This window comes from Boeremia exigua (genome assembly GCF_020726555.1).
Source record: "Boeremia exigua strain MPI-SDFR-AT-0100 chromosome Unknown C7974scaffold_15, whole genome shotgun sequence".
Taxonomy (NCBI): Eukaryota; Fungi; Ascomycota; class Dothideomycetes; order Pleosporales; family Didymellaceae; genus Boeremia; species Boeremia exigua.
In genome coordinates this window covers 675,667-700,880 of record NW_025763532.1, presented here as the reverse complement: position 1 = coordinate 700,880, position 25,214 = coordinate 675,667, and the positions used below count along the sequence as shown (strand labels likewise).

At 52.3% G+C, this 25,214-nt stretch overlaps 9 protein-coding genes across 9 annotated transcripts; 4 read left to right on the top strand and 5 right to left on the bottom strand.

Moving 5' to 3' along the window:
- Positions 1-1,447: 1,447 nt before the first annotated feature.
- On the top strand, positions 1,448-2,790 carry C7974DRAFT_418544 (cytochrome C1 family-domain-containing protein; the record flags this gene model as incomplete). The annotated part of the gene is made up of 5 exons (XM_046144166.1): positions 1,448-1,525; positions 1,661-1,815; positions 1,905-1,967; positions 2,020-2,619; positions 2,676-2,790. 5 exons carry the CDS (start codon positions 1,448-1,450, stop codon positions 2,788-2,790), a joined length of 1,011 nt encoding a protein of 336 aa, XP_045991470.1.
- A 1,943-nt stretch (positions 2,791-4,733) lies between these two features.
- On the bottom strand, positions 4,734-5,107 carry C7974DRAFT_418543 (uncharacterized protein; the record flags this gene model as incomplete). Its single annotated transcript, XM_046144165.1, has 2 exons — positions 4,734-4,917; positions 4,971-5,107. 2 exons carry the CDS (start codon positions 5,105-5,107, stop codon positions 4,734-4,736), a joined length of 321 nt encoding a protein of 106 aa, XP_045991469.1.
- A 309-nt stretch (positions 5,108-5,416) lies between these two features.
- On the bottom strand, positions 5,417-7,297 carry C7974DRAFT_81268 (serine protein kinase). The gene is made up of 4 exons (XM_046147319.1): positions 6,923-7,297; positions 6,549-6,874; positions 6,158-6,498; positions 5,417-6,099 (listed from the first exon to the last, which is right to left on the bottom strand). The coding sequence occupies exons 1-4, from the start codon at positions 7,207-7,209 to the stop codon at positions 5,719-5,721; spliced, it is 1,335 nt and encodes a 444-aa protein (XP_045991468.1). The 5' UTR covers positions 7,210-7,297; the 3' UTR covers positions 5,417-5,718.
- Positions 7,298-7,880: 583 nt separating this feature from the next.
- C7974DRAFT_346333 (EXS family-domain-containing protein) lies at positions 7,881-9,477 on the bottom strand. The gene is made up of 3 exons (XM_046139381.1): positions 9,214-9,477; positions 8,092-9,159; positions 7,881-8,032 (listed from the first exon to the last, which is right to left on the bottom strand). Exons 1-3 carry the CDS (start codon positions 9,302-9,304, stop codon positions 7,938-7,940), a joined length of 1,254 nt encoding a protein of 417 aa, XP_045991467.1. The 5' UTR covers positions 9,305-9,477; the 3' UTR covers positions 7,881-7,937.
- A 127-nt stretch (positions 9,478-9,604) lies between these two features.
- Positions 9,605-10,718, top strand: C7974DRAFT_405915 (uncharacterized protein). Its single transcript, XM_046143094.1, has 3 exons — positions 9,605-9,985; positions 10,049-10,146; positions 10,197-10,718. Exons 1-3 carry the CDS (start codon positions 9,799-9,801, stop codon positions 10,251-10,253), a joined length of 342 nt encoding a protein of 113 aa, XP_045991466.1. The 5' UTR covers positions 9,605-9,798; the 3' UTR covers positions 10,254-10,718.
- Positions 10,719-10,904: 186 nt separating this feature from the next.
- On the top strand, positions 10,905-12,866 carry C7974DRAFT_81242 (beta-1,6-galactanase). Its single transcript, XM_046147318.1, has 3 exons — positions 10,905-11,520; positions 11,571-11,661; positions 11,706-12,866. The coding sequence occupies exons 1-3, from the start codon at positions 11,301-11,303 to the stop codon at positions 12,793-12,795; spliced, it is 1,401 nt and encodes a 466-aa protein (XP_045991465.1). The 5' UTR covers positions 10,905-11,300; the 3' UTR covers positions 12,796-12,866.
- A 58-nt stretch (positions 12,867-12,924) lies between these two features.
- On the bottom strand, positions 12,925-17,962 carry C7974DRAFT_81239 (MYB and HSA domain-containing protein). Its single transcript, XM_046147317.1, has 4 exons — positions 17,785-17,962; positions 17,521-17,661; positions 14,292-17,418; positions 12,925-14,243 (listed from the first exon to the last, which is right to left on the bottom strand). Exons 1-4 carry the CDS (start codon positions 17,838-17,840, stop codon positions 13,233-13,235), a joined length of 4,335 nt encoding a protein of 1,444 aa, XP_045991464.1. The 5' UTR covers positions 17,841-17,962; the 3' UTR covers positions 12,925-13,232.
- Positions 17,963-18,074: 112 nt separating this feature from the next.
- Positions 18,075-19,798, top strand: C7974DRAFT_405911 (WD40-repeat-containing domain protein). Its single transcript, XM_046143093.1, has one exon. It carries the CDS (start codon positions 18,122-18,124, stop codon positions 19,691-19,693), a length of 1,572 nt encoding a protein of 523 aa, XP_045991463.1. The 5' UTR covers positions 18,075-18,121; the 3' UTR covers positions 19,694-19,798.
- A 172-nt stretch (positions 19,799-19,970) lies between these two features.
- C7974DRAFT_346320 (amino acid permease-domain-containing protein) lies at positions 19,971-24,879 on the bottom strand. The gene is made up of 5 exons (XM_046139380.1): positions 24,250-24,879; positions 23,936-24,052; positions 23,382-23,856; positions 21,666-23,328; positions 19,971-21,556 (listed from the first exon to the last, which is right to left on the bottom strand). The coding sequence occupies exons 1-5, from the start codon at positions 24,707-24,709 to the stop codon at positions 20,180-20,182; spliced, it is 4,092 nt and encodes a 1,363-aa protein (XP_045991462.1). The 5' UTR covers positions 24,710-24,879; the 3' UTR covers positions 19,971-20,179.
- Positions 24,880-25,214: the final 335 nt, after the last annotated feature.

Sequence of the window (25,214 nt, the reverse complement as noted above, 5' to 3'; positions counted from 1 at the left end):
CACTGACAGCGAGGCGGTGAATGCTGCCCGCCTGGGCAGGCGCGCTCCTATCTTGGTGAGCGCGTGATCTGCTCTGCGCAGGCCGCCATGATGCCTGAAGCAATGCATCTACTCGTCTATCTGCGATGCAGTGAACCCTGAACGCCTGGGGAAGATTTGCCGCAAGCAGACAAGCAGGCGCGAATCTGGCACATCGGCGCCAAGCCCCGGCCTGCACGCGCCATTTAAACCTCGCAGCCCTCGGCCAATCCTGCTCTTCAACACCGCAATGAACAGCTCCAGCGCACCCCTCTCACGGACGCGCTGGGGTCTGGCGACACGTCGCCAGTCTTTGCCAGACTATAAGCAGTCGTTTGAGCCCTTCACGAAATTCCATGAGTCGTCGGGTATAGAAGTATTGCAACATATCATTGAAGTCGTGCCGGCGTTGCCTTTGAAAAAAAAAAGCGAAAGCTTGGGCGCATTTGTTTGGAAAATCTCAGAACTCGATTCTGAGGGATGCTGGAAATCCCTGAAGCTATGCATTGCAGCCCTTGAGATTGCTCCGACCGTTTGGATTATCTGTGCTTCGAGCACGAGGTCGAATCAATCTGACAGGTCCACGGGTATGCGTTCATCCTGGTTCGTCACCTCCCGTAGCATCAACATCTGCCCAGACAAAGAGTGTCCTGCAGGTCTTGCGTCCTCATCTCGTGTCGAAGCAATGGCAATCGACGGTCAACGCCACAGGTTGACCGCTGTTCTGCACAACCAAAGGACTTTCACACTCTGACTTCCAAAAGCGTCAACCGCGAGCTGCACAATCACTTACACAAGATGCACAGTTGATGCTTATGTCATGAAAACAACGCGAGACATATTTTGCTCTTCATACCAATCCGTACATTACAGTGCGCCTGCTCTCATGTCCCATCAGAACCGTGAGGTTAGAAGACTCGGAAGAAGCCGGGTGCGTTCTCATATCTGTGCTGGAGATTTTCAGCCTCTGGTCGCAACACACACATACTAGAATGTACCGGTCTTGAAGATCCAAAGTTTTACACGACTGACAGATATGTCATTACAACTGGGCGCTGCATGGCACTTGCAGGAGGACCCTGAGAAGAGTGAAGAGCATGATGCACGTGCATGCCGTGACCAATATATGTTCTGTCTTAGGCACGCACTACCTGGGCACATGTTGGATGTCGAACGATACTTTGTCGAGAAGTTCAAGGCTGCCTTGTCCCGCTGAAGTCGATGGGATCATAGATGTGAAATGGTCGAATGGGAACCTCCAGTAATCAAGCAAGCGCGAGCCAATCACCTGCCTGCTGATTAAGAACGCGCCAAGAATCGTGAGCGCAGAAGGGACGATTCTTTGCGCTCGACGTCTAGTATCACCACCGCCGCCAACCCCATCGATCCACTCTCCTCTCCGTAGGCTCCGAGCCACCTTCACATCACCATGTTGGCTCGATCCGCACTGCGTACGGCGCGCACAGCCGGCGCTGCAGCCCGCAATGCTGCCAGCAAAACAGCTTCGGTACGACCCCCGGATGCCCTCCACGACCCGCCCCAGCTCCCGCGAGCCTCGACGACTTCAGTCCTGCCTCTGCGATATCGGTCACCGGGTTTATGATACCCATTGATACAGTTGCTGACGAATTGGGTGATACAGCGCTCCGCCTCCACCTCCACCGCCGAGGGAGCTGCCTCTTCCTGGAAGAACAACGCCCTCCCCGCTGGCGCCACCATCTTCTCGATCGGTTCCGTCGCATGGTATCTCCACCTCTATGGAGGCAACGCTGATGCCATGACACCTGCTGAGGAAGGGTGAGTGTTCCCGGAACCCACACTTGGCCACGACCGCGAAATTGTGGAAGGCCAATTGTTAGGTGCAGAGGCTAACAGGACAACTACAGTCTTCACCCCACTGCCTACCCTTGGGAGCACACCAAATGGAACAAGACCTTTGACCACGGGGCGTAAGTGCGCACAGTTCCGCTTAGCTGACGTCTGCTCTAACCACCGATCCAGTCTCCGCCGTGGTTTCCAGGTCTACCGTGAGGTCTGCGCGTCCTGCCACTCCCTCACTCGTGTTCCCTACCGAGCGGTCGTCGGTACCATGATGACCGTCGATGAGGCCAAGGCCCTCGCCGAGGAGAACGAATACGATACCGAGCCCAACGACCAGGGCGAGATCGAGCAGCGCCCCGGAAAGCTCTCTGACTACATTCCCGCTCCCTACAAGAACGACGAGGCCGCCCGCGCTGCCAACAACGGTGCTCTGCCCCCGGATCTATCGCTTATCGTCAAGGCCCGCCACGGCGGTTGCGACTACATCTTCAACTTGTTGACCGGTTACCCCGAAGAGCCTCCCGCTGGCGCCGTTGTCCAGGAGGGCCTCAACTTCAACCCGTACTTCCCCGGCACCGGTATCGCCATGGCACGTGTACTGTACGACGACTTGGTCGAGTACGACGACGGCACACCGGCGTCGTCGTCGCAGATGGCCAAGGATGTTGTTGAATTCCTCAACTGGGCCGCTGAGCCCGAGATGGATGACCGCAAGAAGATGGGCTGGAAGGTTCTGGCTGTCACAAGTGTTCTCTTCACCATCAGCGTCTGGGTCAAGAGGTCAGTTCTATTGGAGGAGCGCAGGTTGGGAAATTCGAATCTAACACATCCAACAGGTACAAGTGGGCACCGCTCAAGACCCGCAAGATCCTCTACAACCCCCCGGCCGGCAAGAAGAGCGTTCTCGACTACGTCCCCAAGCCCAACACCCAGGGCAAGACAAACCAATAGACATGGCGTAGTTTTGCATCTGGAGGAATTGGACGAGACGGGTGGCAGAAGCGTGTGTTCTATATCTTGTACAGTGCCAGCTACTTCCAAAATACGATTTCTGGAATTCCCTAGCTTAGTGATCCGCTGTAGATTTCCAAACAATGTTCCTTTTGTTAAAGCCGAATCTTCCCCGCTTTCTGCCGATGGAATCACAGTCGCAAGTTTGCTAATACGAGCTTCCGGATAGCATTGGAGCGTGTGAACGCTGAGGGCATTTAGCCTTCCATAACGACCCGAACGTCGCCTTTCTGGAAAGATCAAGCTAATATCTCAACGGCACTTTCCGTTGTGAACATCTACGCAACGGGTCGCTTCTAGCCATGTGTGTTGTGGAACTGCGGCTTCTCACGGATTTTCACAACAAAAACAGGTGGCGCTATCGTGATACGAACAGAGTCCATCCGCTAGAGAACCAATATCTCGATCTCACACTCACCCCACTCCGTCCTGGACCAGCTGTTGGGTGCGGTGTTCCGAACTGCAGACGGAATGATATGCGTTGATAGAAAGCCACAAGGGCTGTACTGGGTTCTAAGCCTATTGAGGCAATCAACGACGACTCCTGGTTTGGAGGGAGCGTCGGAAAGGGCACTTTGTGGCGGTAGCGTGAGTGTGGCAGGCAGGGTGTTGATCGAGGAATATGAGGGGTTTCTCACGTAGACATGGACAAGGTAGTGCGTTTGGTGGTACGTCTTGTCGGTCGTTTCTCTCCAGAGAGGCTGTGGGTGTTGTGATCTGTATTCTTGAACATACTGGTACCAATTTCACTGATTGCAACGGCCAGCAATCCATCTGGAAAGCTAGAGGTGTTCAACAAGAGACGTAGGATAATGGCAAAGCTGCCAAAGCGGTGAAGTTCTTCAACAGCAGGACGGACGGTCTTGTGGACGGTGCATCGGTTGCGTATGCCATCTATGCAGCTAACAATAAGATAATGGGAAACGTGGATACAGCAGAACAATAATAAGATTCATACCGACACCAACTTGAGTGCGCCGCTCAGAAAGAGCCAGGCCATTTTCCTAGTAATAGATGTTCACAACACAAGGTATGCGGTGAAATAAGAGGTTGAAGAGAAACTTGTTAGCGAAACAGAGTTTAACAACCTCCTAGAGGGACTGCATGGCGAAGACAAGATCGATGAAGAAGGACGTATTCTCCACGGCCGGTTTTTATGGGCGTATCGTTCTCGTTCTGACTGCGAAAGGTACGGTTTAATGAGCGTTGGGCTGTCAAGACTAACGCAAGCCATGGCAGTGTCGGCCAGCGTTAAGACACCCCTGCGAATATGATCTCGTCTGATTGAGTCAGTCTCGTACACGAGTGAAAAGATGTGGCGGGTGATCGAAGCAGACGAAGTGGGAGGTCTGAACACACACTCACAGCAAACTGCAGCATCTCGTCGTCAGAGCAGGTCATGGGGAAAGTACTGCCATGTATGCCAGCTGCACTGTTGGATGGTTTAGTGATCATATCTGAATTTGGTCGAGTAAATAATGGTCAATCGTGACACTATTGGAAGGAGGTACAAGGCCGAGTTATATTTGTACAAACACCACTTCTAATAGGTTCCACAGAAAATATCACTTTATAAACATAGATCGGCGCTTAACGCGCCTGCCTCAGTGAGTCATTTTAAGTGTAGGTACATCCTTGAATTGAAGGATTAGCAGTCATTACTGCAGGTCTCGCACTGGCTGGTCTATTGCCTTGTTGCCCAGTCGGGGTATAACGCATCCACGAACTCCAAAGAACTCCAAAATGTCCGTGTACTTCAAAAAGACGCATTGAAAGCGTGCTGACCATACCGCAACGCATGGCGGCGCAAGCCCAGTCTACACGGATGCTATTCAAACGCAAGTGTACCCAGCCATCTAACAGGAACACATCTTATCGTGGCTTCATTTCTTTTTCTTGGTTTCCTTGACGTCTAACTCCTTGTCAAGCTTGTGGCGGACGTAGTTGTTGCCGTCGTTGAGGTACAGGTGAAGAGCCTGAGCCCTTTTGGCAGCGAGCTGATCATGAGTAGCTAGCCTGATTGTGGCGTGGGGGATGGGGTCGGAGGCGCTGGTATGTTTCCAGCTTCTGCGCACCATTAGCTTGCGGTCTACCTGTACTCATAGCGAGGCTGTACTGACACGAGGGTGGCTTGCACAAAGTGGGCCAGGTCATACTGATGAGTGGCGTATTCAACAGCCTGGAGCGTGTTCCTGGCCATCTCTGTGTTGCCCGTGAACTCTCTCAGCACGATGGCTGCCCTGGCGATTGGAGACATGGTGCTCGTGTAAGATTCGAATGATCTAGCTGAGTGGTGGAGAAAGCAAGACCTTGTGTGAGCAGTACAAATAAAGACTCCGCAATGCTAACCGCGCTAAGAAGTGAAGGTAGCTTCACGAGTTGGTCAGGTAGACTCAATGAGCTCTGTAGGCAACCAACTGTTAGCTCGCGGTATTTCGAATTCATCGATACCTATGCAGAACTCAGTGCGAGTATGTGACCGATCGCTCTAGACATCCTCATTTCCATTATAGTTTGCGCATGAGAGGGAGTGTACTTGATCTTAGATGTATTGACTCTCTCCTGGCATCCACACATCACGCACAGTTTTACGATAAACCACCTTCTTTTGCGTAGCGATTTAGACATTGTGGTGACACAACACCTTAACTGGCACCAATCCCTGTGTATCCTAGATTCGCTTGGACATGAACACGCGAATTGAAGTCATGACACTGCATCATATGCCTGTCAAGGATGCTGCCAATGTATTACATGCTGGAACTGCTCTGCTGTTTGTGACCTCGCTATCACAATTCGGTAGCAAACAAATACTCTTGTAGCTCTTTCGAACACATCACCAACTAAAATGCGGATAAAGAACCTTTGTTACGTCTCCAGAAACCAGGAGTCTTGCAAAAGCTCTCGCGCCGAGGGCCTCGCTGCAGGTTCGAGGCGCAGCATCCTGTGAATTAGCGCTCCGACCTTGAACATGTCCTCCTGGCTCAAATCGACTCTCTGTTCCGTTTCAAAGTACATCTTGTGCAACCACTCTTGGAGACCATACTGACGTCCAGCTTCAAGTGGCAACGAATATTTCGCACGCAACTTGTCCCGCCTGGCCTGGTTCTCGAGAGACATTGGTCGCCAGATCTCCTGCCAGCGACGAGGTAACGCCTCGTCGGTCCTCTCTAGCATCTGCGCAACTAGACCTGAGGGCGTTTGCATAAGGGCATCGAAAGGTAGTTGCTTGGTGACTAACTCGAACAACTGATCATTTGCGTTAGTCAGGCGTGCTGTAACAACAGTATTGAGATTGAACACCTACCATGCAGCCCATACTCCACAGATCCATCCGATAATCCACTTTATCCTTGAAAACAACTTCGGGAGGTCGGACAGAGATCGGGGTATGGAGTTCAAGTGGGATGTCGTTGCTCGAGAAACATTGACCAAAGTCGATGATCTTGACCGGACCAAACGCAGACTCACAATCATGTGGATAATCAGTGGGCATTACAAGGTACTGGGGCATGCTAGGCTCAAGCGGAGCTCCGTCGACCCTTCGGATGGGACTCGTGTTGGGGTCTCCCAGTTTCTGTAGAAATTCTTGCTCTCGCAATTCTTGTACAGAGGGAATCGTGAAGGCCACATTACGGGTGTGGAGATCTGAGAAATGTAAGCGATGGAAGACCAAGACGGATTGCCTGGCTACCTACCTCCATGTACAATGCCTTGTTCATGCAAATGGTGTAGGCCAAGGAGAGTTTCAGCTACAACGCTCTTGACGACTTTTCCAGGGTATCTATGCTCGTCGACATAGGCCCCGATGAAATCCCCAAGGTTAGGCCCAAGCATCTCTAACACAAGGCAATCATGAGTTCCGTTAGGACCCTGAACCTGGAAGAAATCTTGCATGGTCATGACATTTTGATAGCCAGGCTGATCAGACTGTACTTCTTTGAGGGTACGCAAAGTCGCCAGCTCTCGATTCTGACATCTCTGCTCGGCGACTAGTATCTTGACTGCAACGTATGTGTTTGTTCTGCCTGCGGTTAGTATGATGCGCTGCAAAGATAGTAGGATTCAATACTTCTGATCTCGCGCAGCCCATACAGTAGAGTAGCCGCCCCAACCTAGTTTGTGTAGAATCTTGTATCTGCCGTCGTGCAAGAAATCCCCCAAATGCACCGGATGATACCCACCAGTCTGGTATCGATGCAAGGGCTCGGCAGGAACATCACAGTCGTGTTCGAAGAACCTTGATCTCATCGTAGGAGTATGGGAAGATCTCCGACAAGGTGAAGACACGACCGATAGCCGTGTTGCGCGCCACCTCGAGATTGTGCTGAGGCAAGCGTTGAATCCGGGAAAAGCCATGTCCGACGTCTAATTCACGGCTCCTTGGAAGCTTTGGTAGCTCGCGGTTGGTACGAGTCGATCATTACAAGCATCTGTGAAAATATGGTCGTAGGGTGAAGAGCGGCTGTAAGTGGAAGTTGCTGACGTAGAATCACCGCTAAGCCTGTCCGAGCCATTTAGCGTGGATTACTTTCACTGATATTCCAATGATACTTGGTGCTCAGATACACTAATGACATATTCATACATTGATTTCACACGTGTCAGAAAGCAAGCTAGTAGCTCTACAGGGCGTACTTTCACTGAACAGTTCACATATGCAGTGCAACTACACAAATATGGAGATAGAGAGTTCACTCGGGAGCATATCATACCAACCGTCCACCACCCGATAGCCGTTGATCTATTTTCTCTTCTAGTGTTTCAGACATGTGCATCATACAGCTTCACCAGTACTGCTATCTGACTCGAGACTTACATAGTGGTCAGCGACTCGGTGCGTCACAGGAGCGTACAACATGATGCCTTTGGTACTCTTACGACAGAAGTTGACATCGGGTGGCAATCTTGTTGGGATGCATGGCTGGAAACCTCCAAGTCCCAATGCTTTCTGTACTCGAAGTTGTGAACTCAGATCCTTGCTGGGCGATGTTAATTGATCCTGCAGTCTATTCATCCGTGGTGGAGGTTGTCGAGTCGTAGAATTGGGGTATCATTGCTGTAAAACAGGTCTAGTCTATGGGTATCTAATCTGAGCGGTCCGTTTCGCTGTCATCGTACCGATTGGAGTTTACGTCGCCGAGAAGGATGTCGTCGGGAGCTGGACCACGGTGGGTGCGTACTGTCATCTGTTAGCAATGCTCAATCTCTCGACACCAAGATGCACATGGATGCACTCACCCCACTCGGTCTCCACACGGAAGAAGATCCACACCCATCTTCTCACCACCTCGAGTATTTCCATTGTAAAGATTCCACCCTCGAGATCGTTGAAATGGTCCAGGTGTGGTGACAGCTTCAAGCTCCAAGTACACCTAAGCAATGCATCCATGAAAACTGCAGCGTAATAAAACTCCTTGGCGTGAAAGTACCGGTGTCGTCGCAGTCCCCAGGGATACTCAGGATTGTTCCTCTCCCTATGCGAGAAGAGACTAAGGTCCCAATCGCGCATCACATCCCACCAGAAGGAGTAACCAGAGTTGACACACACAGCGATCATCCACATCCTGAACAATGTCGCCTCGCTGACACCGTACTTCTCTGGCTCTGGGGTTCGCTGTAGCGCGCTCAATATGATGACTGGAAATGCAGTACTGTACTTGAGCGCGTTGGCGAGGTGCACTCCGCCCCAACCAGTGGCTTTCGACATCGTGCCCGTCTGTGCATTTGCGCGCTGCACGCGAAAGTACTCCGTGATGCATTGTCGGAACCGTATCAAGTATGGTATGCTGATCACAAAGGGGACCCAGAATGCGCCGCCACAATTGCGATTCGGTGGACCCGTGCTGCTGTGCGAGGACGAGAAGAACATGCACAGCGAAACAAACAGGTCTCCCAAGACTTTGGCGTACGATGTCAACGCATCAGCGAGCAAGATGTCGCCGAATTTCCCGTCCGCGGCCTCCGCAATACCTCCAATGCTTATGCGCTTCAGCGTGCTTAATGTTCTACTGCGCCCGGCGCGTGAGACGAAAGGCAGAGGCGCTATGAAGCCTACGACAAGGACAAGGAGATATAGATTCGGCAGAATCTCCCATGCTGCGATGTCTCTTGGGCTGCCGTTCGTCAAGGTCCAGAACAGCAGAAGAGAGAGGGCAAGCGGTATCGAGAGGAAGGTTGCAATGCGGTAGCAGGAGAGGTGATGCGGGAGGTGGTGCGGCGAGGATCGTGAAGGATAACGTATGAGCGAGGGGACGTCGATGCGGATTAAGGAGAGATAGTGCAGGTTGAGGCCCCATGCCCAAATACCTGCAGCAGCACATTAGCGGAGGAGCCACATAATTGAAGTCTCTGTAGACATACCAAGGACGATTATGAGCGCCACGCGATAGGGCAATGGCAGCACGCGGCTGAACCCATCGAGTGTTGGCTCGACAGCCGGATCACCGTCCATGGTGTTGGGATGCGCTGAATGCGGTCGCTGTCGCTGCTTCCCAGGTCTATTGCTGTCGAACAATCATGAAGCTCTCGTGTCCCGCTGTGGTCGACAGTGGTTTTCCTCCTCTTCTCAACAATTCGCGCAAGGGATAAATAGTCAGTGATTGCGTGTCCAGTTGCCTTTTCCAGGAGATGTTTCGCAAGCGATAGTCAGCCACTGTGGCTTGTGTCTCAGCCGCATCTCAGCCCTAACGCCTTTTGGATAGCTCCGCTGAGGTTTCCTAAGGCATCATCAATTGGACGTTATGACGACACCATTCAAACAGTTCGTACAGCATTGTGACGCGCTTCTGCTGCACTACCATTGGCCTGGAATTGAATAACATCACCTGCAACATCCCTAGCTCTAGGCTCTGACGTCCATACTTTCTCACGGTTTACCCTTACGCATCACACCACAGCATTCCAAACCTCTCCACATCACATCTCAATTGCACGACGAACCCCAAAATGTCTCCCCTTTCAGTGCCCAAAATCTTCATGGCAGGCGGCGCCGTCGGCTTTGGTTACTACCTGTACATGCGACAGTACTGGTTCCCCAACCCCTACAAGACACAGGGCGTCGAGAACATCGAGAACCGCTTCTCCGCCGGTGGAGGCCATCCCACACACACGCCTGCGCAAGCCAGCCTACGAGGTACATAAACAAGACACAGCGCTTGGCGCCGCCCTGACATCAAGCACTAATGTGGACGTCCAGGCTCATCAACAGACAACGAAGGCAGAAAGGAGGGTGGCAGCAACAAAGGCCCTGACTCGGAGCACTTCAAGGGCAACCACTCGAGCCAGCAGAGCGATGTGAGTTGATATTGATGAGAGGAATAAGCTCATTCACTGACCACACTCAGGGTGTCTGGCCGGCAAAGTTCTATGAGCAGCAACTCAACAACCCCAAAGGCAAATAAGCAACTCGCCCAAGCCCTCGAGCGAACATCTCAAAAGATAATAAAATCCAAGCATGGCGAAGTCTTCAAAGTTATTTGATGCACCGATTCAAGGAGTGGGCGTTTTGAAGCATGAAGGGATAGTCCTGGTGCATGTGTAGCATGTCACCCATCATGACAGATGCGATACCAAAAATGTATAACATGTTCACATTCATTGCCATGATACTCTGCGTATCTTGAGTATCAATGCCACATATGGGCCAGGTATGTCGCAAGCGATAGAAGTCGCAGGGTTGCAGACCTGTCCGGGATTTTGGTTTGGCTTGTGCTGTTCGACCTGTGTCCTGTTACTCCAAAAATAGTGGCCGTCCAGAAACCATGGCCTCAGAAGTTGTAGTGTGCCGTACAACAAAAGATAATATGTATAAGACTGTACACAGCTTGTGTAAGCTAGGAGGCACCCGGTACATTGGAAAGTCTAAGACGTTTTCGTTTGCTGTTCAATGCAAGTAATCTTAGACCAACCCTTGCAGTTACCCAAATTTCGCGCCTGCACGCAACGCGTCCACTGAGGAAGCCACGCTAAATCAATGTATTCGAAAAACCTGGAGATTCTTCATCCAGCCTCTAACCATGTTGGAGTGGTGATATGACGATCTCACCACGGTGAAATGTCGAGGCAACTTGAACCTCGGCAGGAGTGCCGGTTCCTGAGGCTCAATTCTTTCTAGCGCGGCGATTTCTCCGCAATCCAGCGACTTTTGAGTCTTGGAAAACGCGGAGCGCGCCTTTGAATCTCGGAACACCGCTTCCCCCACATGGTCACCAGCGGACGGTCTACCCTTCCTAGTAAACGTCCGTTGGACGCCTAGCACTCGGACGGCAATCGCCCGACGAACCGGCTGCGATCAGCAGACGTCTACGTCAATCCGGATAGCTTTGGAAGAGCTTGGGGGAATTATGCAGGTTATGATGCGGAAGAGCAGGATGAGTTCGGCGGTATAAGAGTGCAGTGGCCCCGGAAAAGTTGGAGCACAGCTCTCGTGAAGACCTGCAGAACGCACAATGCTGGGACCAAAGCTATTGTTGACTACAGTGTTTGCTGGCGCTCTTGCGTCAGCTAGCTACCTGCCTCCAACTGCTGAAGAGCCTCACTTCTCTCAGCATATGAGGAGGCAGAGCAATGGCACAAACTTCCATGGCCCGTATAGCACCCAGGGAAGAGAGATTGTCGACAGCCGTGGTGAGGCCGTCACTTGGGCTGGTGTCAATTGGCCAATGTCGGGTACGCAAAAGATAATTCCGTATAACGGCAATTGCTAACAATCACAACAGGAGAGACTATGATCCCAGAAGGCCTTGAATGGGCATCTGCAGGAGAGATTCTTGACGACATTGCAAGTGTTGGCTGGAACTACATCCGCATGTAAGTACTCACATTATATAGAAGACTTTGACTGACCACCAAAGGGGCTACGCCATTGAGATGGTTGATCAGGTCTACGACAGAAACGGAACAGATGTACCTCTCGAGGTTGCGCTGATCAACGCTCTGGGCTACGTCAATGGGACCAAGGTCACAAATGAGATCATCGCAAAGAACCCGGGCTGGACGACACAGACCACCCGCTTCGAGATCTGGTCCGACATCGTGTCACTCGCCGAAGAGAAGGGCATCTTCATCTCGCCCGACGTCCACGTTGGCAAGGCACAATGGTGCTGCTCCCACATCGACGGCAACGCCTGGTTCGACGACGTGAACTTCAACGCCACGCACTGGCGCCGCGGCCTCTCGTACGTCGCCAATTGGGCCAAGCAGCACCCCAACGTCGTCAGCATGTCGCTGCGCAACGAGATGCGCGAGTCGTGGAACATCACAAACCTGTACTACAACTGGGACACACTTGTGGGCAACATGACCGCGGGCGCTGACGCCATCCACGCCGCCAACCCCGACATCCTCATCATCTGGGGCGGCATGCAGTACGGCCAGGACCTGTCCGCGCTGACCAGCGGCAAGAACATTCTAACTGCGCCCTGCTACAAGTGCACCGCGATCCGCGACGCCGCCCGTCGCGAGCCCGTCGTGTTCAACCTTGCCGACCACGCCTGGTCCAAGAAGCTGGTGTGGGAATTACATTTGTACCGCATGAGCGAGGACGTTGACACCGGTAACTGCGACATCATCAAGGCGGGCTTCTACCGGAATGGTATGAACGCGCTCGGTATTGAAGCTCCGTCCGCGTGCAACATCACCAACGACTGCCCCGAGGCCGTCACACAGACACCAGTCATTATCTCGGAGTTTGGCAGTGGCCAGGATGAGACGCTGTTCAATGACACTCTTCAGAACTGCCTGAAGGAGTACACAATTGAGAACAAGATCAGCTGGATGATGTGGAGTGTTGCGGGTAGCTACAGGATCAGGTCTGGCGTGCAAGGATTTCCGGATACCTGGGGCCTGACGACACCGGACTGGACTGGATGGCAGTACGAGCGGGGTATTGAGGAGTTCTGGAAGCCGTGGACTGAGGCTATGAATGTGACGCATGTGGTGTAGATACATACAACATCAGCCACTTATACAACATCAGCCACTTTGTAATGATACGAAAGTTTGCTTGAATACACAAATAAAGTTCATTCGAAGCTCAACTCATTGAAGTAAAGGTGCACGTTTAAAGGATGTGTGGGTCTAGAGCATGTCTGGAATCTAATAGTATTCAAGATCTATAGGCCTCTTGGCCAACAAACATAACGCTTGCATTGTCGCTAGGTACCCGCTCGCTTATCAAACCTCCACCTACGCCAACCTTCTGACGCCTTGACACGCCGCCAACACCGTGCTGACACGCCCTCGAGGGCTACATTCATTGGGATTTCCTGAACCAGCTTGTACGGTCGTCAAGGCGGATAAAAAGAGCATTAAAAAGATATATACAGTGCAAGACAAGCATCGAATGTATGAGATGCCTCCAGAGGTCATCAGTAGCCTACTCAGGAGGTACGATTAGGCTGGGCTTGTGCCAGGCCAGGGCTTTGCTGCATCTGCTGTGGATTCTGAGGTGTAGCGCTCCTGCTTGATGGTCGTCCAGTCATACCAGGGCTTCCAGCCTGTTGTCGTTGTTGGCTCATTAATCGTTGCTGCTGAACCAGCTGTTGTTGATAGTTTTGGACTGCATTGACGGGCGGACTAGTAGCCATACCGCCGTTCTGCTGCATGAACTGATTGTTGGCCATCTGTGGAGATGGCGAAGCCATTCCGGGAGAACCGGCTGCAGCATTCATCGCTTGCACACGTTGCTTAGCCATGTATCTCTGGAGCTGTTCTGAGGCCGACTTTTGCACTTGCTCATTGGTCCAATCCGGATGTTGCATCTTGATGGTATTCTGCAGTTGCAGGAACTGGGGGATATGCGCGCCAGCATTGGGTACGTTTTGGCGCTGCATATTGGGCGTTGCCTGATTTACTCGCGGTGACCCTCCGTTGTTAGGCATACCATTCATGGTACCATTCATGTTTCCATTCAGGTTTTGGCTGCCTATGGGTGCCATCATATTTGCGTTGGGCGCGTTCATGTTCATACCCTGAGCTGCGAGATTGTTGGCCATATTCATCTGTTGTTGCTGTTGCTGTTGCAACTGATATTGTTGTTGTTGGTTAGGGCTGTTAAACTGGTTGCGCTGCATGGCCATGCGCATCTGGTCTGGAGGTCCCATACGCTGACCATTCTGCATGTTGGCTTGCATCTGTGCCTGGGGAACGCCGGGTGTACCTATCGGCATGCCAGCCATGTTTAGGTTATTCTGCATTCCTTGCTGGCCTTGTTGGGTCCGCGCGGCCATCGCAGCCGCATTCTGGGCTTGTTGCGCAGGATTGGTGGCCATTTGCGCGGGCATGTTGGAATTGGCGCCACCAGGTGTGCCATTACGCTGCATTTGTGGTACACCATTCGGTACTCCGTTCTGGGCATTGAGCTGGGCTTGGCGCTGGGCGGCCATTTGGTTCTGCAGGTTCTTAGTTTCATATCTACCAAGTGTATCGATCGCACTTACCCTAACGGCTATCTCCTGTTGCAGTTGTCTTTGCTTCAGCTTCTCTTCGCGTTCCCATTTGAGCTTGCTGAACTCTTGCGGAGTGTGCACGTTGTTCTTTGGCGCCGCAGGCTCGTGTGCCTTCCTAAGTGCTGCTGCCTTTTGTGATTCCGCCTGCTTGTGTGCGGCGGATTCACGCTTTCTGGCCAACTTACGCATACCATCAATGATAGCGAGGTGGCGGTTTTCTCGTCTGCGTTCCACACGGATTGGCGTGGTTGTGGGACGCCTCCTAGGTTGTCCCGGTGTTGCTCCCCCGGACTGTTGCTGCTGTTGCTGTTGCTGAGCTTGATACTGAGCAAAGACAATCTTGTTGGCCTGTTCCAAACGTCCTTGGTATGTGCGGAAATACTGCGTCTTAGACATTTCCGCAGGCAGGCCCTCCAATTGCACCCAGCGCTCAAAGCATTCCCACGGTGTGCGGCGACCAGACCCTGAGGTGAACTTTGAGGGCAAAGCCAACTGCTGTGCAACCAGGGACCAGTTGAAGGTGTACTCTTTGACAAGGGCGCGGAGTTTCTGATCCTCTTCCCACAACCATTGTGACGGTGTCCTGTTCTCGAAGAAAGCGACTGAAGGCATATTGAACTCAGTAGGTGGCCTGAATTGATGCGCTGCTTGCAATCTGTCCCTCACATGCTTGTTCTCGGCATTGAACAACGCAACATCGGTCATCTCGGGAGGTAGGTCGTTCCGGCAGAAAAGTCGCCGTCCGGGGGTGGACGGCATGGAATGCTCCGCAGAAGTACCAGCCCGACTAGGTGGTGTTGAAAGCTCATCTTCCGAATCGTAGTCGTATCTGCTACGCTTCCTCGGCGGACCCTTAATCTTTGAAACCAACTTCCCAGTAACAAACTTTGAGACGGGTAGGATGGGTGGTTCGGATATCGAAAAAGGCGTGACATCGCTAGCTCCCTCAAGCATGGGCTCGTAGAAAGGCAGTTCGCGGAACATATGATCGCTAGCTGGGGTGCGGTCGATCTTCATGACGACATCATTGAAGCCAAGAGAAAACACGCCAGCGGGAGGGTCGGTATGGAACGGTGTGAGGAGCTCGTCATCATCTGCGTACGATTCGCTCTCTGTTTCATGCGCACCAGATGGTACAAGATCCGGTGTAGGTGCATCGTGCATGTCATCTTCGGCCGTTGTTTGCATCATCGCCTTGGGGGTGCGAGCCTTGAATCGAAGAGCTGTGCGCTCCTCTGGAGTGCTGTGGACATATTCGGCGCACCAATCAGCAAAAGTCGCTGCAAGAGCATGCTTCCATTTCCTCTCTTCCTTGTAATCAGTTTGCATCCACTTCATTTCCAGCAAGAGCTGGTCTTGGTGTGTGAAAGGACGCTCCGGCTCAGCAGACTTCTGCAATTGTCTGAGTGACCATCGATTAGCGTTTTGAAGCTGATAGACCCGCTTAAGGATTTTGAAGTCCTGATTCTCGCGAATCATAGCAAGGGTGCCGGATGTAGAGAGTGTCTTTCGAGCAGAAGTGACAAGATCTTGCAGTGGGGAAGACCGTGGTGGAATGTGCGCTTGTGACCTGAACAGGCCTTCCATGTAATCCCGACTCGAATCCTCGGATGCCCCATGCAACGACGCATAGTCCTGATCGTAGAGTTGCATGGATTTTTGAGTTTTGCTCGAGTTCTTCTTTGCGAAGACGACCGTTGAAACTTCCATTGACTTTCGATCCTGTTGTCGTGGACGTTGTGGACTGGATAAAGTGCTAGACTGGGGAGTCAGTACTGCCTTGTGCGCCGCATGTTCGCTGATGATCTCCGAGACGGATTTCTGACGGATGGCCCCCGAAGAAACCCTAGTTGTCATGCGCTCACGGCGCGGTGAGGGCTGCATCGAAGCGGTGTCTTCTTTGACTACCGCTGGTGCTTCAGTCATATCAAGGTCGATATCGGCAGGAGGGGTTGGGTGATCGGCGATTAGGTTCTCTTTGTGTTGGGTAACAACGTTGTCTGTACTTTCGCGATCTACTAGTGATGGCTCGGGGGCTGTTGTGGTTGGGGTAGGAAGCGAATCCGCAGCGGGCTCTGGATGCTCCCGTGTTCCATATGCGACAGCAATTTTACTGACTACCTGTTCGGCTTCTTGTGTCATCGAGTGGCCTGTCTTCCCGATTGATTCACTGAGTCGACTCTTCCCATCTCGAGCTAAGCGTATCGCCTGTTCATCTTCAATTTGCTTTTCGACATCTGATGTTGGTGACTCGGGTCCACGTGCACGTTCTCGAGCTTCCTTCATTTGTTTTTGCAGCGCACGCTCGTGGTCTTCCTTCACTTGTTGCGCCGCGGGGTCCAGAATGTCATCGTTGGAGACGAGAGGATGCATGGGATCATGGAAAGCTTCGGTATCGGGACTCGTGTCGGGGGAGTGGTGCGGCGCGTGCGGGGTTGCTTGTGAATATGGTCCGACTGTGGATGAAGGCGAAGAGACGATATCTGCCCCGCTGTTGGGCTGTGGTAACGCAGGTCGCTCCTCCTCTTTCCGTTCCTTGCTCGCAACAATCTCCGGTCTTTGCTCCGTCTCTTGAAGCCGTGCTTCTTGGGCCTCCTTCGATGGAAGTTGAACGACCTTACGTGTCTTAGACTTCTCCTCCTCCACAGTCGCATCTACACCATCTTCCGGAACAGGGTCAGCAACAAGCGTCGGTTCGATTGAGCGTCTTTCTTGGCCAGAATCGCTTCCTATTTCGATGTCCTGGGTGGCTGGTGCTTCCGTGGGTTGCTGCGCCGCAGCAGAAGGCTGCTCGGGCTCTTGCTCTTCGACTGATAACGGCTTCGCGGGTGACGATTCGCCGGCAGGTGGGACGACTGAGGATGATCTTTGGGGTCGGTAATCATCGCTTTGCGTAGGTGCATCTAGAGGTGGCAGTGGCTGTGTGACGACTGAGGGCGAGGCAGACGCTGCTCGTAATTGCTCTTCCAGACTCGGGCCGGTGATAGGAGATGGCGATGATTTTGCGAAAGAGGAGAATGAAGGCTTTCCAGGATGCGCAAAAGGTAAAGTCGACGGTAAGGGTGCTTGCTGTCCAGAGAATGGGAACGGTAGTGTTGCGTCATTGAAGCGTCGACCTCTGCAAGGCAACGATGTCAGTGGAATGGAACGACAATAGCAACATGATTGTATGATCAGGTGCTGTGGAGATGAAACATGACGAAAGAAAAGGAAAACCTACTGTTCAATATCGTTCTCATCTAAGAATCGGCCTTCTAGTTGGTCCAACTGGGTGTTGGTGGCCCACTTGTCGGGCACATCCAGGTAGACCGTGTACTTGTAAAGCTCGCGCAGCTTGCGCTTGCGGGACTCATTGCACGTCCTATGCAACGCGATATCAGCACCACAACACAATAATAAAACGAAACAAGCGATTTTTCGGTGTCGCATCGACACATAGAATCGAAAAAACTGCAATGCGACAATATCGGCGCGTAGTACTTACACGCTCTCGTTCCGCTTCTCCCTAAGTAAAGCATCACGATGACCGTCGAGGGACATATGAGGACCGCCGAACGGTGGCCGACATCCGTTGTTCACGAGTGTCGCCAAGGTGATGGATTATGGGGGTTGTAGAGCGCGTTCGTTGATGGAAATGTGATTGACAGTACGCTGAACTGAGGGACTTGCGTGAGGTTTCGTGAGGGAGCTCACTTGCCCAGATAAGCTTTACGCTAGCGCTGCACATGGCTAGGCTACCTTTGAATTCAGTCTGCCGTATTTTTCTTGCGGCCTCAAAAGTGTCTGCACATCAACAAACACGCTTGACAACATACTTTCAAATGGCTAAGAGGAAGAACGAGAATGTCGAGGCGGCAAGGGTTCCGAAGTCTCTGAAGAGCAGGAAGGAAGAGACGGCACCAGTCACAAAACAGGCCATAAAAAAAGCTGCAGCCCAAGGCAAGCCAGGTGCAAGCAGTAAGAAAGTCGTCCCAGGCAAGAGCAAGGCAGCAGTAGCACCCATCCCCGCGCCAAAGGATGAAACGTCAGAAATTCCCAGCTTCCAGGTTATAACTGGATCCTACGAGAGAGTTCTGCATGGTTTTGCCGCAGCAATTCCGTCAGATCTTGTTACCGGAAAACACGATGCATCAGAACCTGAGGCCGAAAAGACCAAAGTGAATTTCACAGACACTTTCCTCTTCAACGCACACGCATCCGCAATCCGCTGCTTAGCTGTCTGCCCACTTTCAGATGAAACCAACAAAGTCACATTAGCAACCGGCGCCACGGATGAGCGAATCAACCTTTACTCTCTTTCTACAGCACCACCGGTACCCTCAAAGACCCCCAAACTCCCCAGCTTGACAGGAGTCTCTATTACCGAAAACTCCAAGAACAAGGAATTGGGCTCTCTTCTCCACCACTCCTCTAACATTACAGCCCTCTACTTTCCTACACGCGCAAAACTGCTTAGCGCTGCAGAAGATAGCACAATAGCCATCACGCGTACCCGCGATTGGACCGCGCTATCCACCATCAAGGCCCCGATTCCTAAACCCCAGGGACGACCGAGCGGTGACACCGCAGGGCCAGGCGAAGTTCCTAGTGGCATCAATGATTTTTCTGTGCACCCGAGCAACAAGCTCATGGTCAGCGTTGGCAAGGGCGAGAAGTGCATGAGACTATGGAATCTGGTGACTGGCAAGAAGGCCGGTGTGCTCAATTTCTCGCGCGAGATGCTGTCCTCAGTTGGCGAGGGACGGTTCCAGTCCGGCGAGGGGCGACGCGTGATCTGGGACAAGGAGGGTGAAGAATTCACTGTGGCCTTTGAGCGCGGTGCAGTGGTGTTTGGCATTGATTCTAAGCCAAAAGCCAAGATCCTGCCTACACCGAGAACGAAGGTGCACCAGATGCACTATCTCCCTTCGGAAGAGGGCCCAAACACACTCCTCATTTCGACCGAGGATGGCCGTATCTTGCTCTACGACACGAGTGCGACGGCACCAAGCGAGGACGCCGAGCCCAAGAAGGAGGAGATGCCTTCCAGCAAACTCATCGCCCAGATCGGTGGCCCGGCAGCTGGCATCACGGGACGCATCAAGGACTTTGAGGTTCTGCCATACTCGAAGACCGACAACTCGAAGCACATTATCGTGACTGGAAGTAGTGACGGCACAGTACGCTTCTGGCTCATCGACACTGCGGAACTGAAGAGCGGCGCGACCGCAGATGCGGAAGAGGGCAGTGGATTCGCAGCAAAGCAGGTTGGCCGACTGCTCGGTACATACTCGACTGGCACACGGATAACATGTCTGAAAGCGTACCCCATGACTGGCAAGCCAGATGAGGAGGAGATTGTCGACGAGAAGATCGAGGTTGAAAATGATAGTGAGAGCGAGGATAGCGAGTAGATCTTACAATGTCTCTATAGCTGTACAACGATACCAATACGCAACCATTTGTACCTTCCACGCTCTCCCTCTGCTCGTTGCTGAAGGAACGCGATACGAACCTCCAGTATTGGTGCTTGACAGAATGTGTGGACCACCTAACTTAAAGAATAGAGATGCTGTGAAGTTCTCCAATTGGCTTGAAAGATTTGATGTGACACACTACAGGGTAACACCGTAGAGACTGGCTACTTATGGTATAAGCTTCATAATGATACTATGAAATAGTCTACTTGATGCATGATCGTACCATAGCCACTGTGGTCTACGCATTTCGATAATCATCATACATGAATCTAGCGGATTTGTTCAAGATATCCGCGCAAGCTCTACAATGGAACAAAGACAAACGAGTCTACAATTGTTCCACCAACCAAAAATAAATCAAATTCAGCTAAAGAACAACCTCCCGCCTTCGAGCAACATCCGCGGCCCGCAGCCTACCATCTACAAATTCATAGTCACCGTCATACTTCCTCCACTAACCAACAACACCGGCCCCAGCCCCTCCATCAACACCTCCAAATCACTCACATACTTGACACTTTCACTCTCGCTCTTGCACGTCCCATCCATCGGGCTCGGCAGCGTCGTAAACACAACCGCCGTCGCCTCGCTCTGCGACCGGATCAACTCATTCAGAATGAGGTGCTGTGCACGGCACGGCAGGTCGTTGAACGACAGCGGAATGGCTTGCTGGGCGGGGAATCCGGAAGCGGGGGACGCGGTGGCGGGGGTGCTGTGGCGGGTTGCAGGCGAGGGCGAAGGCGCGGGGGAGTGCTGCGCCGACGATGTAAAATGAGTCCCTGAGAGAGTGGGGCTGGGAGATGGGAGGGTGGCTGTGGCAAGGGGGTCTGGGTGCCGGGTTGCGGTGGGAGTGTCGACGAACATTATGGATGGGCCTGGGGCTTCGTCTTGGGCGACTGCTGTTCGGGGGACAGTTTTGGAGGAGAATTTGGGGAGGGATTCGGGGTCGCGGATTGTTGGGGGTGCGCGGGATGAGGAGGAGAGTTGTGATGTGGAGAGCTGAGAGACACTGCTTGCAGCGCTTCTGGCTTTTCCACTACGATGCTTAGTAGTGGATATTGCGGCGTCGGAGGCAGTAGATTGCAAATGCGGTTTGAGTCGTGGACTGGATTCGCTCGCCGGACGGCTGCTTCTGGGGGAGGACTCTTTAGGTGAGCCCTTCCAAATTGCTTTTCTGAGATCAAGCTTCTTGCTGAGGAAAGACACGCCCGTTCCAGAAGGTGTGGTCCTGGATCTGGCAATGGCACGTGGCCGATGAGGGTCTGAAAAGTCGCTGTCGTCTTCGGAGGCGTCAAGGTCATACTCGTCGAAGTTGCTACCGCTTACGCCTGCTTCGCTCTCCGTGACTGCTGCTTCGTCATCCGCATCGTCTCCATCGCTAGCAACTCCGGAATCACTGTCGCCATCAAGCAGAAGGTCGGCGGACAGTCTCTGACTGCGCATACCCACACTGGCGCCCGTATCTCTGATTTCGCTGACCGATGCCCTGTTCTTAGCTCGACGGAGCAGCTTTTGCAGTGCAGCAAAACGTTTTGGTTTCGTATCACGTCGACCGTGCTGGAAGGAGGCCGTCGGCCATGCATATACTGCTTCCAGAAGATCTTTGGCTTGTGCGAGTTCCTGGCTTGCGCTCATGAAATTGGGTTGACGCAACCTCTTGATATCTTGCCACCAACGCTCGTCTTCTAGGGAGAAGTCCACATCTTTGGCTACTTGTTCGAAGTTGCCTTCGTCTTGGCCGTTTACGATGACCTCATACATGCTTAGCTCACCACTTGCAAGCCAGAGGACGACAATCTAAAGATACCAGTCAGAAAATGAACATCCATAAAGGCTGATGGGGTTATTTGAAAGATAGAAGTATGTAGATGATTGAAAAAGAACACGTGCTGATGAATGGGCTTACCTCCGCTTCAATCCGCAGGTTGCGTAACAGCGTAGTGACTCGTCCTCGTTCCTCTTCGACGTCCGTCTCGTATTCGACAAAAACACATATCCGCAGCTTGTACGAACGCTTCCAGGATGGGACAGTGTTCAGGATACATCCGAGTTGTAGGATCAGGGTATATGTGTCGAAGTTAGTGGTCAAAACATTCTTACGATTGTGATCGTCGCCCGCAGTCGCGACTTCTGCCGACATCTGGATTGGCCATAGATCTATGTATTTCTTGGTTGGCTCGTCAACCTCAGCATCGGCAAGTCCCCATTGGCCTAACGCGCGCTTCATCATTGGTGGCCGTGAGGCTGGCAACTCTAGATCTTTGAAACCTTTCGCGATAGCCACGTTCATCTGCAGTCTAAGTACTAGGTCTTCGATGGTGGTGACGTAGCTTTGTATCCCTACTGAGCCTTCTGGTCTAATCGTATCGGTGGGGAGCATTCCGGTGACCTTGTCTGTCTGCTTGCGACGGGCCGCTGCCTGGATCGCCTGGCGAGAAATTGATTGATTCGTAGATTTACTCGTAGGTCGTGATGGCTGGGGCGACGGGATACCTAAACTAGGCTGCGAATTTCTAAGCTCAGTAAGGTTGTAGGAGCCCATGACAACGATGTTTGGTCTCATACCACCCAGTCCTGCGCCGAGAACTAGATTGCGAGCTCCCCATTCTACCGCGGGAGAGATTGCGACGTTGACAAAGGCCTTGATTTTTGAAAAATCAATATACTTGAGCCACAGTGCTTGTTGTCGTCTCGCCTCGGGCACAGCTTCGCCAAAGTCCTGGGACACAATGACATGTCCGAGTACGAACAGTCCACCCTTCTTAAGCGAGTTGCAGAACTGAATTAGCTTGTACTGACGTCGAGGGTCATTGACCAAAAGAAGAATCTGTGGTCTCCAAAATTTGACATGCTCTTGGCGAAGGCGAAGGAGATACTTCCGGACCTGATGGTAGATAAGCCCCTGGCTAACATCACCCCATGGTTTGGGAGGCGTTGTGTAGTGAATCAGAATGAACACAGTAAGAAGCAGAGCAACACAACCAGACGCGTAGAATCCATCTACAAAGAACATCGTCGTCCCGCAAACTACTGTGCCCATTGCAGCAGTCTGCCAATTGAAGAAGTGGAAAGAGGGCCTAAAGTTGGGAGCGGACCCGATTTTGAGCAGGAAACAGGCCAAATTCGTAACGAGAAAGGTCATTAGATACGTCATAGTTATAAATGAGGCGATCTGATTGATGTCTGCGAACATCGTGAGCTGCGCAAGAACGTATGTGAACACGATCGCATAGATAGGTTCGTCTTTTGTTTTGGTGCCTTGGCCAAAGATAGATAGCCCAGGTATCAGATGGTCGCGGGCAAGTGCCTGGAGTAGTTTTGCGGAGCCAATGACGCCCATTAGGACCGAGAACAGTGATGTCGCGTATTCCCCCAGAAGAATTACGACTCCAGATAGGTTAGTGAGCTGGATAACGTTGGTATTGTTGTATAGTGACTCTCGTCCAATTGAAGAAGCCATGGCTAGGATCACCGTAGTGTAGAGGATGAAGGTTAAGCCGAGTCCGTATAACGTTCCTTTTGGAATTGCCTTGGAGGGGTGCTTGAGATCTCCAGACATGCTGGCTCCACTGTAGGAAGAGTGTCAGTAAGCATCAGGGGGCAAGGCACGGTCGTTTCTTACGCTAAGATCCCCCCTGTTGCGGGAAAGAGAATGCCAAACAAATCCTGGAAACTTTCTCGGTGCTTGGTCACACTGCCAGCGGCACCTTTAGTGAAACGAGGCATCATGTTGTCGCTCAGAGTGTCGAGACTAAACCCAGTGAAAACAATACCATGTTTATCGTCCACGTAAGGGTCTTTCACCATTGCTGATACGGGTATGCTCACGATAGCAATCAACAATATGACTAGCAGACCATTGCTGCAGCGTGCAAACAGTCCACTGCCAGCTAGGCAGATCAGCGTGCACGCCAGGAGCACCAACGTCGCCCAGAGAAACTTCCACCAGTAGCTCTGAGGCATCCATTGAGACATGGACCCCGTAAGGCTGCCAAAGTTCTCGATAGAGCAATCGATCAAGCCAACGGCATTCAGACTCGTGCTGAATACAAGCCCTAGATAGAATACGATGCCAATGGAACCGCCGAACTCGGGACCTGTGGTCATCATCAGCGTCTGAACAATGCTATTGAAGGTGTAGAGCTGGAATGTAAACAAGGCAAGAAGCAGACTGACCAAGGCTTCGAGAGATAAGATAGTATGCTCCTCCACCTCTTACAGTGCCATTTGTAGCGATTGCAGAGATGGACATGGTAGTGAGAAGATTAATGGCGTAGCCAGCCACGAGCATACCTATAGTCGTCAGTTTTCGCAGCTCCACAAGGAAGTTGAAGTTCGTCCGGAAAACCTCTTGTCGTCGCTCGTCGCCACTCATGCTCGACAATGTAGTCAAGCCCGTGATCAACGAAGGGAACCTGACTTCTACGACTGATCGTCGGCTTGCCTATGAGGCGAACAGAGGTCTCCAGACAAACTAAGGTGATGCTCACCCATCATGCCTACTACACCTGTTTGGCCTAAAATAAATCCAAATCGGAGGAACATCAGGATACTCAACACATTGAGCGTTACAGGCACAAAAACACCAGCGAACGTGCCGAGCTTATCGGTGCCTCCCACGGGTCTCGGAAAAGCCCCTGGTCTTGGTTTTGAGACCTCGCTGGGAACTCTGCGATGGCCATGTTGGCTACTAGAATGTGACTTGGTCCGCGACAGGTGGAAAGTGTTGCAGAACCAACTCCTCAACCATTCGACGCCATGGTCCTCCTCTTGAGCATCTGGCGCTTGAGCCGCGTGTAGCAGTGGAGTGCTCTCATTGGGCGGAGGCGAGCTTTCGGCAAACGAGCGTCGATGCAGCCGTTGAGAAGTATCAGTTGCTGTTTTTGCTGCAAAGTTCGAGCGGGACCTCGGCGGCATGCGCCCTGGTCGTTCATTGCTGACGTCTGCCATGGTGTGGTTGACAGTGTCACTGTGGCTCAAATCGTGGTTCAGGGTACCAACCACATATCGGGCCGTTGCTGCTTGAAGTCTAAGTCCGGTGATGGAAGCATGGGACAACACGGACAGGTTCACAGCGTTGCTAAAACTTGCGCGGGAAGCGATGACGATAGGCGTAGGTCACTGACTTGCTCCAGCCAAGTGGAACTGGGGCTCGTTTGACATCCTTTCGGCGGCTTAGCACGAGCCGCTTCAGACGCTTCCTGCCCGGAGCAGGGTAGGTCACAAGGTTATCCCGCGACCGCCCCACGCGTGCTCGTATCCAATCCTGTGACCGCGGCGTCGGGGCACATTCCTCTGCCAGATTCACGTTTGTTTTCATCTCATCTCTTCGGTGCAGTTATCTCGAGTGTTACAGAGGAGCTTCTCGGTACGTTTGTGCCGCTCCTGGGTCCCTAGGCATTTTCCAGCTAACGTGTGCCGGGCAGACTGCTATCGCCGACGTTACACATCAATA